At 33.1% G+C, this 12,591-nt stretch overlaps 2 protein-coding genes across 2 annotated transcripts; both read left to right on the top strand.

Annotated features, from left to right (window-relative positions):
* The first annotated feature begins 3,742 nt into the window (after window positions 1–3,742).
* On the top strand, window positions 3,743–5,206 carry LOC114171143 (guanine nucleotide-binding protein-like NSN1). The gene is made up of 4 exons (XM_028056354.1): window positions 3,743–3,761; window positions 3,858–4,102; window positions 4,445–4,494; window positions 5,149–5,206. The coding sequence occupies exons 1-4, from the start codon at window positions 3,743–3,745 to the stop codon at window positions 5,204–5,206; spliced, it is 372 nt and encodes a 123-aa protein (XP_027912155.1).
* Window positions 5,207–6,402: 1,196 nt separating this feature from the next.
* On the top strand, window positions 6,403–8,490 carry LOC114171142 (guanine nucleotide-binding protein-like NSN1). Its single transcript, XM_028056353.1, has 4 exons — window positions 6,403–6,421; window positions 6,518–6,762; window positions 7,105–7,154; window positions 8,472–8,490. Exons 1-4 carry the CDS (start codon window positions 6,403–6,405, stop codon window positions 8,488–8,490), a joined length of 333 nt encoding a protein of 110 aa, XP_027912154.1.
* Window positions 8,491–12,591: the final 4,101 nt, after the last annotated feature.

Genomic DNA, 12,591 nt, shown 5'->3' with positions numbered 1-12,591 from the left:
ACTTTAAATATTTATTTAATCTCATTTATTTATTTTTATAATTATTATAATTTTTTGGATCTCTTATTCTCTTAACAAATAAATTTTTCGTCCTAAAAAATGAAATTTCTAGAATGCATTTTATACAAAATTAAAAATATTTTAAAACTGTACAAAATTAAATTAATATTTTAAAACATGAATTTAATCGTATAAAATCATATTATTAGTATCTATATATAAATATTTATACAATTGTATAATTAGTTATTAAATTAAATCATTAGTTATTGTAATATATATATATATATATATATATATATATATATATATAATTTATACATAATTTTATTTATTAATTTAATCCCCATTAGTAATCATATTATTAATAATAATATTATGAATGAAAAAATAAAAATAACCGAAGCTTCCTAAAATTTCCAAATAATATTATAATATTATTTGATAGTTACATTTGACGGATTTCACTCCCAGTCATTTCAGTATATATAGTTATCATCCCTAACATTAAATATATGCTATAAAACATAACAGAAACATATTCGTATATATTTATATATTTATTATGTACATATAATGGATCATGCTTCTACTAATATACGACGAAATAGAAGATACATAAATCTGAAACTTTTCTGATTCACAGCTTAGAATATATATATATATATATCAACATTTCGAAAAATAAAAACAGTCCACAACATTTAATACCCATTAAATCTATTCATTTCTAAAAATAATAACAAATCAACAACATTAAATAAACAAAAAAAATATTATTCTGATACCAATCGAAATTTTTTGGTTAAATCATGTATTAGTTTTATCTCCTTCAAATATTTGAAGAAGTCATTCATATAACTACAATATAATACTATTAATACTGTGTCAACACTTGACTCATAGAACTCTAAAACTATCACAAATGTTAGGGCTGGGCAAAGTTATTCTAATTGCACTGAACTATAAGTTATCTGTACTATATTATACTAAAAGAATTAAACTATTGTCAATGAAAACTGTACTGTATTATTTTGTAGTTTAGTTTATAAAAAACTCAACTTCTTGTATTTTAGTGCAATTAATTGTGTGAACTGTGTGTTTTATTCTTCTTTTTTATGGTACCAATCCCATATCTTTTTCAATCATCATTGTACTACGACACAAATATGAGAGTTAGCATAATTTTTTTTCAAAGAGGCCAAAATAAAAAGTTAAAACCACGCATGATTTATCCTTAACTTATTAACCCTACATCCCATTTCGTGTTTTTTTTTCATAAGATTTTAAAGAAAAATGAAATTTATGTATAAACTAAATTATGTATATGTAAATTAAAAATTTAAATACAATATTACATGGAAAAAAATTGTTTGTGTCAGTATAAGTTGTTGAACAAAAAAAATTGAAACTAATTATCTTGAGTTAAAAATGTGATAACATTCTTATAACTTATTGATACTTAATTTCACTACTATTTCTGTTCAAAACTTGATAAAATTTTCATAAATTAATTTACAAAATAGTTAATTTTAATTATTTTAAAAAAACTTTATAGAAATCAATAGTCTCGTAGACGTGGAGAAGTTCAAGCCTATACTTAAAAAAAAAACACTTCTCACCTTACACTTTGGTTGATAGATTTTATTTTTCCTCTTTAAGAGATGGATACATGAACTCTGACTAAAAAAAATCATTTTTGGAAGTGACTGATATTTTTTTTTCACAACTTTTTACTTTAATGTCTCTAAGCTATGCTTTAATGGTTTCGTGATAATCCACAAACCACATAATCACAAACAAGATATTTGGAGATGTATTAATTTTTTTATTTTGTTGTTTATAGGAAAATCAATATTTTTAAGTAAAGATAAATTTTTCCTATTTACTATTTACTTAGTTTTATGTATTTTTTTTTGTTTACGAGAACCTATATTATGAATGAAGTGGGTAAATACTACCTAGTTTCTTAATTGAGATGCAACGTTTAGTTGAATAAGTTATTTAAGTAACTCAAAAACCGTTCACAATCATTTCGATTCAAAAATATTGTAGTTCGATTCAAAATTAGTGTAGTTCGGTTCAAAAATAGTACAGTTCAAAAATATGATATGGTATATAGTAGTCAGTTTAATTCATATTGCAAGTACAATTCAGTTCAGTGCAGTTAGATATAACAAAATAATATTTAGTTAAATTTAGTTCAGGTGAACTATTTTTTAGTTCAAAAATAGAGCAATTGATTCAAAATGAGTGCAATTCGGTTCAAAAATAGTGTAATTCAGTTCAAAATTAGTGCAATTCAGTTCAAAATCAGTGCAATTTGGTTCGAAAACGGTTCAAAAACAATGTTGTTAAGTTCAAAAGTAATGCAGTTCAGTTAAAAAATAGTGTAGTTCAGTTCAAAAATAGTGCAGCTCAGCTCAAATGTAGTGCAGTTCATAAAACAATTCAATTTATAACAGTTCAGTTCATATTATAGTGCAGTTCAGTTCAATTCAATTTATTAGAAAAAAAAAACAGTGCAGTTCAGTTTGCCTGAACTGAAGGTTAATATTTAAATGCTTGTGTTGTCATTAGCGTGAGTTCAAACCATTTTTTTTAATAACTTATTTGAACTTAGGTTGGACCCTCTCTTATTAAATTTATAATCATTCTAAATACAAATTAATAATAATAGAATCTCAAGTCATTTTAAACAATAATTAATATCCAACCAAATTATATTTTCATTTATAATTAAGATATATATTTAGGAAGTGCAATTCCAAGTTATAAACTAAAATATACTAGCAACATAGGAACCAAAAATAGAGCAATTGATTCAAAATCAGTGCAATTCGGTTCAAAAATAGTGCAATTCAGTTCAAAATTAGTGCAGTTCAATTCAAAATCAGTGCACTTTGGTTCAAAAACAATGTAGTTAAGTTCAAAAGTAGTGAAGTTCAGTTAAAAAATAGTGTAGTTCAGTTCAAAAATAGTGCAGCTCAGCTTAAATGTAGTGCAGTTCAGTTTAATTCAGTTTATTAGAAAAAAAAAACAGTGCAGTTTAGTTCGCCTTAACTGAGGGAGCAATTTGAAATTTGTGATTTTTCAAGCAGTGTAGTCAGAGAGGTTGGATATATACAATTTTTAGGTTTAAATACGCTTTTGGATTGCGCACACTTTTTACGCTAGTTTAGATATCTTAGTTTTGAATATATATTACTTTATATTTTAATAAAATTAAATTGTAGAAGCTAAATATGTACTAAACTATAAGAATAAAAACTTTATAAATTGAAACCTTACTACTAACTAGTATTTATGAAAAAACACGTGTTATTGAATCTCTAAATATTAACAAATTCAGCTTAAGTTAGCCTAAGAAAACCCCTCCTAAATTTTTTGTTACAATATAGTTTTTTTATAATATATTTAAGTAATTATATTTTCTTATAAAAAAATCTAGGCATATTAAAATTCATTATTTTAGTATATCAAATTAAAAGATGAGGATATAAAAAATTTGTTTTAGAATACTAAAACAAATTTTATTGAATATCAAATTTAATATGTTGATTATCTAATTTTACCTTCTAAAATTTGATAACAATATACAACAAACTCCTTCACCCTCTTCTCTATTTGCTCCCTCCAGAGCCTCTTCAAATCTTTTCCCTTCTTCTCTCCGTTTTCTACTACTTTTGACGTGGATTATCGTTCTCATCTCTTTTTCTCTTGTGAAGGTAGAGAACACAAAATGGTGATGAAGAGCAAGAGTAAGAAAACCCAATCCCTGTTCTTTGATATCAGTAGTGTGCAATGATTTTAATTGTTTATTTTTTTATTATTGTTGTAAACTTTTTGGGTTGCAGAGATTAAGAGTAAGAGGGTTTCGTTGAAGAAGAAGTACAAGGTGATACGGAAGGTGAAAGAGCACAATAGAAAAAAAGGGAAGGAAGCGAAGAAGCTTAGGCTGAGTGGGAAAAATAAGGTTGAGAAGGATCCTGGTATTCCCAACAATTGGCCTTTTGAGGAACATGAACTCAAAGCCCTTGAAGCTCGAAGGACGAAGGCCATTGAGGAATTGGAGCAAAAGAAAGCCGAACGCAAGGAGAGGGTAATTGTTTTATCATTATTCAACTCCCATTTCATGAATTATTTCCATCGTTGGTTGATTATGTTTATTATGATTTGTTATGTTACATGATCAGCTAAATGAATGAATAAATAAAAAATGTCGGTAGAAGTTTTATGTAAACCTTGTTCCTGTAGAAAGTTCTTCATGGACAGGAAGAAAGATATATGATAGAAGATAATGAGGGCGCTTGACTGTTGGTAAATTAAAATGTGTTTGTATTATTGTATAAGTGAAGATTGACTGTTGCTATGAAGAAAAACAGTCCTTTTTGATTTCTGTTTTCCTTGGAGTTAGGAACTTACTATTCATTACTTGTTTGAGGCTCGTAAAAGGAAATTGGGCTTGCTAGAGGAGGAATATGACTCTAAGTTGCTAGAGGATTCTAATAAAAATACTAATGATTTTTATAATGCTGCAAAGACCAGAGGTGTGCATTTGTGTTGTCTTTCTAATAACTCTAAAATATCATATACATATTTTCCTACCTTTCTTTTTCTATTTCTTAGGAAATCTTTTTAAATCTCATGTATATAACCATATTCACCCACATAAGAAATCGTATATCTTTTCATTAAATCCATTTAACAAATAATCCTCATATATAACTCATTTATAGTGCAATAATTACTTTATATATCCTTCAAACTAATCTCTTATCTTTCATATTCTAAAACATCATTTAAATAAAATAAATCTTTTAAAATAATAAACCATTACGTTTCTTATAATAACTTTCTAAATAAATACTTTTTAAATATTTAATGGTCACTTAAAAATATTTAACATCTTTTAACAATATCTCATAATATTTAATGACATATATCTAATATCTTTTTAATTAAATAATTTTTAAACCATCACTACAAGAAATCAAGTTATTAGAGTCCCAATATAACCCTTCCAAAATCCAAAAACGGACGCTATCCAAAATTTGCGTGCGAATAAGAGTGGACTCAAAAAAGAGACGGCCTATCCCATTGAAAAGTGACTCTTTCATTTTTTGACACATTTACCTATGTTGCCAGTAGCGTGGGTCTGGCTCTCACTTCCAATTTAATATTTAAATGCTTGTGTTGTCATTAGCGTGACTTCAAACCATTTTTTTTAATAACTTATTTGAACTTAGGTTGGACCCTCTCTTATTAAATTTATAATCATTCTAAATACCAATTAATAATAATAGAATCTCAAGTCATTTTAAACAATAATTAATATCCAACCAAATTATATTTTCATTTATAATTAAGATATATATTCAGGAAGTGCAATTCCAAGTTATAAACTAAAATATACTAGCAACATAGGAACCAAAAATAGAGCAATTGATTCAAAATCAGTGCAATTCGGTTCAAAAATAGTGCAATTCAGTTCAAAATTAGTGCAATTCAGTTCAAAATCAGTGCAATTTGGTTCAAAAACAATGTAGTTAAGTTCAAAAGTAGTGAAGTTCAGTTAAAAAATAGTGTAGTTCAGTTCAAAAATAGTGCAGCTCAGCTCAAATGTAGTGCAGTTCATAAAACAGTTCAGTTCATATTATAGTGCAGTTCAGTTTAATTCAGTTTATTAGAAAAAAAAACAGTGCAGTTTAGTTCGCCTTAACTGAGGGAGCAATTTGAAATTTGTGATTTTTCAAGCAGTGTAGTCAGAGAGGTCGGATATATACAATTTTTAGGTTTAAATACGCTTTTGGATTGCGCACACTTTTTACGCTAGTTTAGATATCTTAGTTTTGGATATATATTACTTTATATTTTAATAAAATTAAATTGCAAAAGCTAAATATGTACTAAACTATAAGAATAAAAACTTTATACATTGAAACCTTACTACTAACTAGTATTTATCAAAAAACACGTGTTATTGAATCTCAAAATATTAACAAATTCAGCTTAAGTTAGCCTAAGAAAACCCCTCCTAAATTTTTTGTTACAATATAATTTTTTTATAATATATTTAGGTAATTATATTTTCTTATAAAAAAAATCTAGGCATATTAAAATTCATTATTTTAGTATATCAAATTAAAAGATGAGGATATAAAAAATTTGTTTTAGAATACTAAAACAAATTTTATTGAATATCAAATTTAATATGTTGATTATCTAATTTTACCTTCTAAAATTTGATAACAATATACAACAAACTCCTTCACCCTCTTCTCTATTTGCTCCTTCCAGAGCCTCTTCAAATCTTTTCCCTTCTTCTCTCTGTTTTCTACTACTTTTGACGTGGATTATCGTTCTCATCTCTTTTTCTCTTGTGAAGGTAGAGAACACAAAATGGTGATGAAGAACAAGAGTAAGAAAACCCAATCCCTGTTCTTTGATATCAGTAGTGTGCAATGATTTTAATTGTTTATTTTTTTATTATTGTTGTGAACTTTTTGGGTTGCAGAGATTAAGAGTAAGAGGGTTTCGTTGAAGAAGAAGTACAAGGTGATACGGAAGGTGAAAGAGCACAATAGAAAAAAAGGGAAGGAAGCGAAGAAGCTTAGGCTGAGTGGGAAAAATAAGGTTGAGAAGGATCCTGCTATTCCCAACAATTGGCCTTTTAAGGAACATGAACTCAAAGCCCTTGAAGCTCGAAGGACGAAGGCCATTGAGGAATTGGAGCAAAAGAAAGCCGAACGCAAGGAGAGGGTAATTGTTTTATCATTATTCAACTCCCATTTCATAAATTATTTCCATCGTTGGTTGATTATGTTTATTATGATTTGTTATGTTACATGATCAGCTAAATGAATGAATAAATAAAAAATGTCGGTAGAAGTTTTATGTAAACCTTGTTCCTGTAGAAAGTTCTTCATGGACAGGAAGAAAGATATATGATAGAAGATAATGAGGGCGCTTGACTGTTGGTAAATTAAAATGTGTTTGTATTATTGTATAAGTGAAGATTGACTGTTGCTATGAAGAAAAACAGTCCTTTTTGATTTCTGTTTTCCTTGGAGTTAGGAACTTACTATTCATTACTTGTTTGAGGCTCGTAAAAGGAAATTGGGCTTGCTAGAGGAGGAATATGACTCTAAGTTGCTAGAGGATTCTAATAAAAATACTAATGATTTTTATAATGCTGCAAAGACCAGAGGTGTGCATTTGTGTTGTCTTTCTAATAACTCTAAAATATCATATACATATTTTCCTACCTTTCTTTTTCTATTTCTTAGGAAATCTTTTTAAATCTCATGTATATAACCATATTCACCCACATAAGAAATCGTATATCTTTTCATTAAATCCATTTAACAAATAATCCTCATATATAACTCATTTATAGTGCAATAATTACTTTATATATCCTTCAAACTAATCTCTTATCTTTCATATTCTAAAACATCATTTAAATAAAATAAATCTTTTAAAATAATAAACCATTACGTTTCTTATAATAACTTTCTAAATAAATACTTTTTAAATAATTAATGGTCACTTAAAAATATTTAACATCTTTTAACAATATCTCATAATATTTAATGACATATATCTAATATCTTTTTAATTAAATAATTTTTAAACCATCACTACAAGAAATCAAGAAATCCAAAATTTGCGTGCGAATAAGAGCGGACTCAAAAAAGAGACGGCCTATCCCATTGAAAAGTGACTCTTTCATTTTTTGACACATTTACCTATGTTGCCAGTAGCGTGGGTCTGGCTCTCACTTCCAATTTAATATTTAAATGCTTGTTTTGTCATTAGCGTGACTTCAAACCATTTTTTTTAATAACTTATTTGAACTTAGGTTGGACCCTCTCTTATTAAATTTATAATCATTCTAAATACAAATTAATAATAATAGAATCTCAAGTCATTTTAAACAATAATTAATAACCAACCAAATTATATTTTCATTTATAATTAAGATATATATTTAGGAAGTGCAATTCCAAGTTATAAACTAAAATATACTAGCAACATAGGAACCAAAAATAGAGCAATTGATTCAAAATCAGTGCAATTCGGTTCAAAAATAGTGCAATTCAGTTCAAAATTAGTGCAATTCAGTTCAAAATCAGTGCAATTTGGTTCAAAAACAATGTAGTTAAGTTCAAAAGTAGTGCAGTTCAGTTAAAAAATAGTGTAGTTCTGTTCAAAAATAGTGCAGCTCAGCTCAAATGTAGTGCAGTTTGTAACATCCCTAGGGAATATTACTTAAAAATAAATAATAAAAGAAATAAATTCATTAATGGTCAACTCGATAAGAATCCCAACGCGGGAAAATTTCAATTTATAAAGATAGCGCGCCAAAACTCAGAACTGAATTCATAAAATGTTTACAAGTTTCCAAAGTCTGTGTTTAAAACATAAAATACATATGATTAAAAACTCTAGTTCTAATCCTATGCTAGCCCTCACTCCGCCATCTGAACATCCTCAGCACCACCTATATCAACATCTGCTCCCGTGTAACGAATCACACGATCATCGCCAAACACAAACAGAAAGGGTGAGCTGAGAAAATAAAATAACAAGTATATATACACAAGGTAGATCATTTACCCATCTATTTTGTTCTAGTTAATTCTTGGCCAAGACCCTAACCCCAAGACTTATCAGTCTTCAATTCATACCATTTGTTAGCCTTGGACTCGGGAATCTGATGCTCACAGGAACCTGCCCGCTCGTGGTCCTGCCTCTACGAACCTCCCCGCTCGTAGTCCTCCTCTACGAACCTCCCCGCTCGTAGTCCTACTCTATGGACCTGCCCGCCCGTAGTCCAACACATGTGATCCACCAGCCCCCGTACCTTCCCGCACGTGGCATCTCTCAACGTGAGCACGGAACATACGAACCTACCTCGCTCGTATCCCCACGTGAGAGTAACTTGATATGGACCTCCCCGCCAATATCATCACATGTCAAATACCATCCATGAACCTACCCGCTCATGGCACAGCATCTCCCGATCCAAGCAAAGCGTCATTGTCAGTTGAAACAACACACTCAAAAGCAAAGAGCAACAGCATTTCCGCCTGGCTCGGCCCACATGCCGCTAGGCGAAACTATTCCAGACCGCCTGGCGGTATTCACTCACCGCCAGGCGCCAGCGTCCTCCCAAACCCACTGTTTTCTCGTCACCGCCTGGCGGAGCTCGACGTGCCGCTAGGCGCACCTCAGCGTAGCGCACTCTCCTGTTAAACCCATCACTCACAAAGTTCACAGGAGAACCCCAATATCCAGCCCACACATAGGTGGATTTACAACTAACCATATGTAACCAAATACATGTGCTTTTACCTCTATCAATCCACTCACTTAAGGCCTCTTTAATTTAACAAGATCTTAGACATAGAATGACCACTTCATCCATCCTAGGAACTGCTAGCATTACAATTACCTTTCATCACACCCCTAAATGTACAGCATGCTCTCGTCAACTCCCCAGTTCCTTACTTCTCTTATACCCTAAATCATATGCTCCTTCCCTCTTCTTGTCTTCTTCCATCTCCCTTTCATCCTTGACTAACATTCCAATCCCTAACATTTCTTGATCCCCACCCTTACTCATATTTTTTTTTCCTATTCGATCATCAACCACCCTACATTTCCTTTATAATTCTCTCATGTTTTATTTTCCACCCAACACTCTCCAGATTTCTCACACCACTCTGATAGGACATTGTCGCCTGGCGGATAATCATCCACCGCCAGGCGGTGCATCAGATCATGGGTATCATACCCAGATTTCTGCACACGCTCTCAACACCCAAAATTCCAGAATCTGATTTCCGCTTTTGTCTCTAACAATGATCATCAGTTTTGCATAGTTTTATTACCCCCGTCCTTCCTCATATTACTCATCACATCTTGTTAGGTTTCAAACATCGCATTACATACCCAATTCAATAATCAGCGAATTCCCTCCCTTATCCCACGATTCCTACACCAATGACAGTTTAACGCGTGCCAATACCAGAAACATCGAGGTCTTTTACAACGTCGCAACTATAGCCATTAATTGCAATCAACACCAAAACAACATACAACGCAGTTCAATCAAACAGTATCAATATAGCGTACATCGCCTGGCGGCTCAATCCCACCGCCAGGAAGTTCATAACAGAAACAACACATTTAGGTCAAACTGATGTGCCGCCTGGCGGCACCTACATGCCCGCCAGGCGGTTTCTGGGCAGATTCCCAGAATTTTTCGTGAAACAGCGTCCGAGAAAAAGGAAAACTCATACATTTTTACAAAACGACACATAACCAATCAAATACGAATTAAAACACAACAAGCAACTCCCCTAACCTGGATTCTTGGCCCAAATTCGAATAGGTGTGCTTATCCCTTCACCAAACCTCCCTAGCCCTTGCTTTCCACTCCAACCTTTGCGTTTCCAGCCTCACTGCCTTACTTTATCAGTCCCAATTCTTGGAAAAGCCTTTGCTTATGAGTACCACGAACCCTCAATGCTATTTTCTTCTCTTTTAACCCTTCCTCTCGCTATCTCTCTCCTTTAATTGCTCCTTTAGTGGCTTACACGAATTTTAAATAAAAAGTGATACCAAGGCTAACCAAATACTCAACTAACTCTCTGATTTCCAGCCCTTAGGTTACCCCTCCCTTGGCTGCTAAGTTTCTAATCCTTCCACATTCATGCACAAGAAAAATTTGGCAAAAAGGAATTATTTAGTTCTCAACAAGGTTTGAACCCACTCTCATGCACATACCAAGCCAAGGCCAAACCACTCAACCATACGCGTTCAATATATAAGCACACAAAACACATAATTTAAATAACATCCAAGTGGCACACATAGGACTCGAACCCAAGTCCTCACACACAATAAAGTACTCTCAACCACTTGAGCTAGTACTTTTCCATGTCATAGCTCCTCACATTTATTGCTTTAAATGTTCTTGCTACCCGTCCTAATTAAATAATTAATTAAATAACTATTTAATTTTCCCGGGTCTTACATTACACCCACCTTTTAAGATTTTCGTCCTCGAAAATAAAACTTACCAGGAAATAAGTACGGATAGGATTGCTTTATGCGATCCTCCATTTCCCAGGTCATTTCCTGAGTAGTCTCATCCCACAACACCTTCACAGTTTTAATCTCCTTCCCCCGCAGCTGCTTCACCTGTGAATCCAGAATTCGCATTGGCCCAATGCTCACCGTCAAATCCTCCCGAATCTGAATATCATCTGACTCCAGTACGTGTGACGGATCTGCAACATATTTCCTCAACTGGGAAATGTGGAACACGTTATGCAGATTCATCAGGTGTGGTGGTAGGGCGATCTCATAAGCTGCAACTCCAATTCTCCTCAGAATGTGATAAGGCCCAACAAATCTCGGGGTTAGCTTCCTCGATTTGATGGCCCTCCCAATACCAGCTGTCGGCGTTACCCTGAGGAATACATGATCCCCAACCTCGAACTCTAGAGGTCGTCTCCTCCTATCTGCATAGGACTTCTGTCTGCTCTGTGTAGCCCTCATTCTCTCCTGGATTGCCCTAACCTTCTCAGAGGTTTGCTGTAAAAACTCGGGACCCAACACTAATGATTCTCCATCCTGGTTCCAACACAGTGGCGTCCTACACCGCCGCCCAGACAATGCCTCATATGGAGCCATACCGATGCTGGTGTGATAACTGTTGTTGTATGTGAACTCCATTAAGGGAAGCATCACACTCCAACTACCCATGTGATCCAATACACAAGCCCTCAATAGATCCTCCAAGGACTGAATGGTACGCTCCGACTGCCCATCAGTCTGAGGATGATATGCAGAACTCATCCTCAACTGAGTTCCCAACGTTGCCTGTAATGACTGCCAAAAACGAGAAGTGAATCTCGGATCTCTATCTGACACTATACTGGCCGGCACACCGTGCAACCTGACCACTTCCCTCACGTACAACTCAGCCAATCTGTCCATTGACCACTTTTGATTAATAGCAAGGAAGTGAGCACACTTTGTCAACCTGTCCACTATTACCCAGATTGAGTCGTGCCCCTTCACAGACTTCGGCAAGTGAGTGACGAAATCCATAGCTACACTGTCCCATTTCCATTGAGGAATATCCAATGACTCCAGTGTACCCCCTGGTCGCTGGTGTTCAATCTTGGCCTTCTGACATACCAAGCACGATGCCACAAAGTCTGCAATGTCAGTCTTCATCCCGTTCCACTAGAAAGACTGTTTCAAGTCGTGATACATCTTAGTCATACCTGGATGTATGCTAAGACGACTTTTATGGCCTTCCTCTAGAATTTGTTTCCTCAACCTCCAATCTCCAGGCACACAGACTCGGTCTCTGAACCTTAGGATACCATCTGTCCCGATCCTGTAGTTTTTCCCCTTCTCAGTCCCTATCCAACTCACAAATTGCTGCAACTCAGCATCATCCCTCTGTTGATCTCGAATAACTCCCAATACATCACTAGTCAATGTAAGCACCCCACATTTGATGCAATCATCACTCAGTTGCATACCCAGATTCATATCCCTGAG

This window comes from Vigna unguiculata, unplaced genomic scaffold (genome assembly GCF_004118075.2).
Source record: "Vigna unguiculata cultivar IT97K-499-35 unplaced genomic scaffold, ASM411807v1 contig_120, whole genome shotgun sequence".
NCBI lineage: Eukaryota > Viridiplantae > Streptophyta > Magnoliopsida > Fabales > Fabaceae > Vigna > Vigna unguiculata.
The sequence above is the reverse complement of the archived record's forward strand: the minus strand, read 5'-3'. Positions and strand labels throughout refer to the sequence as shown.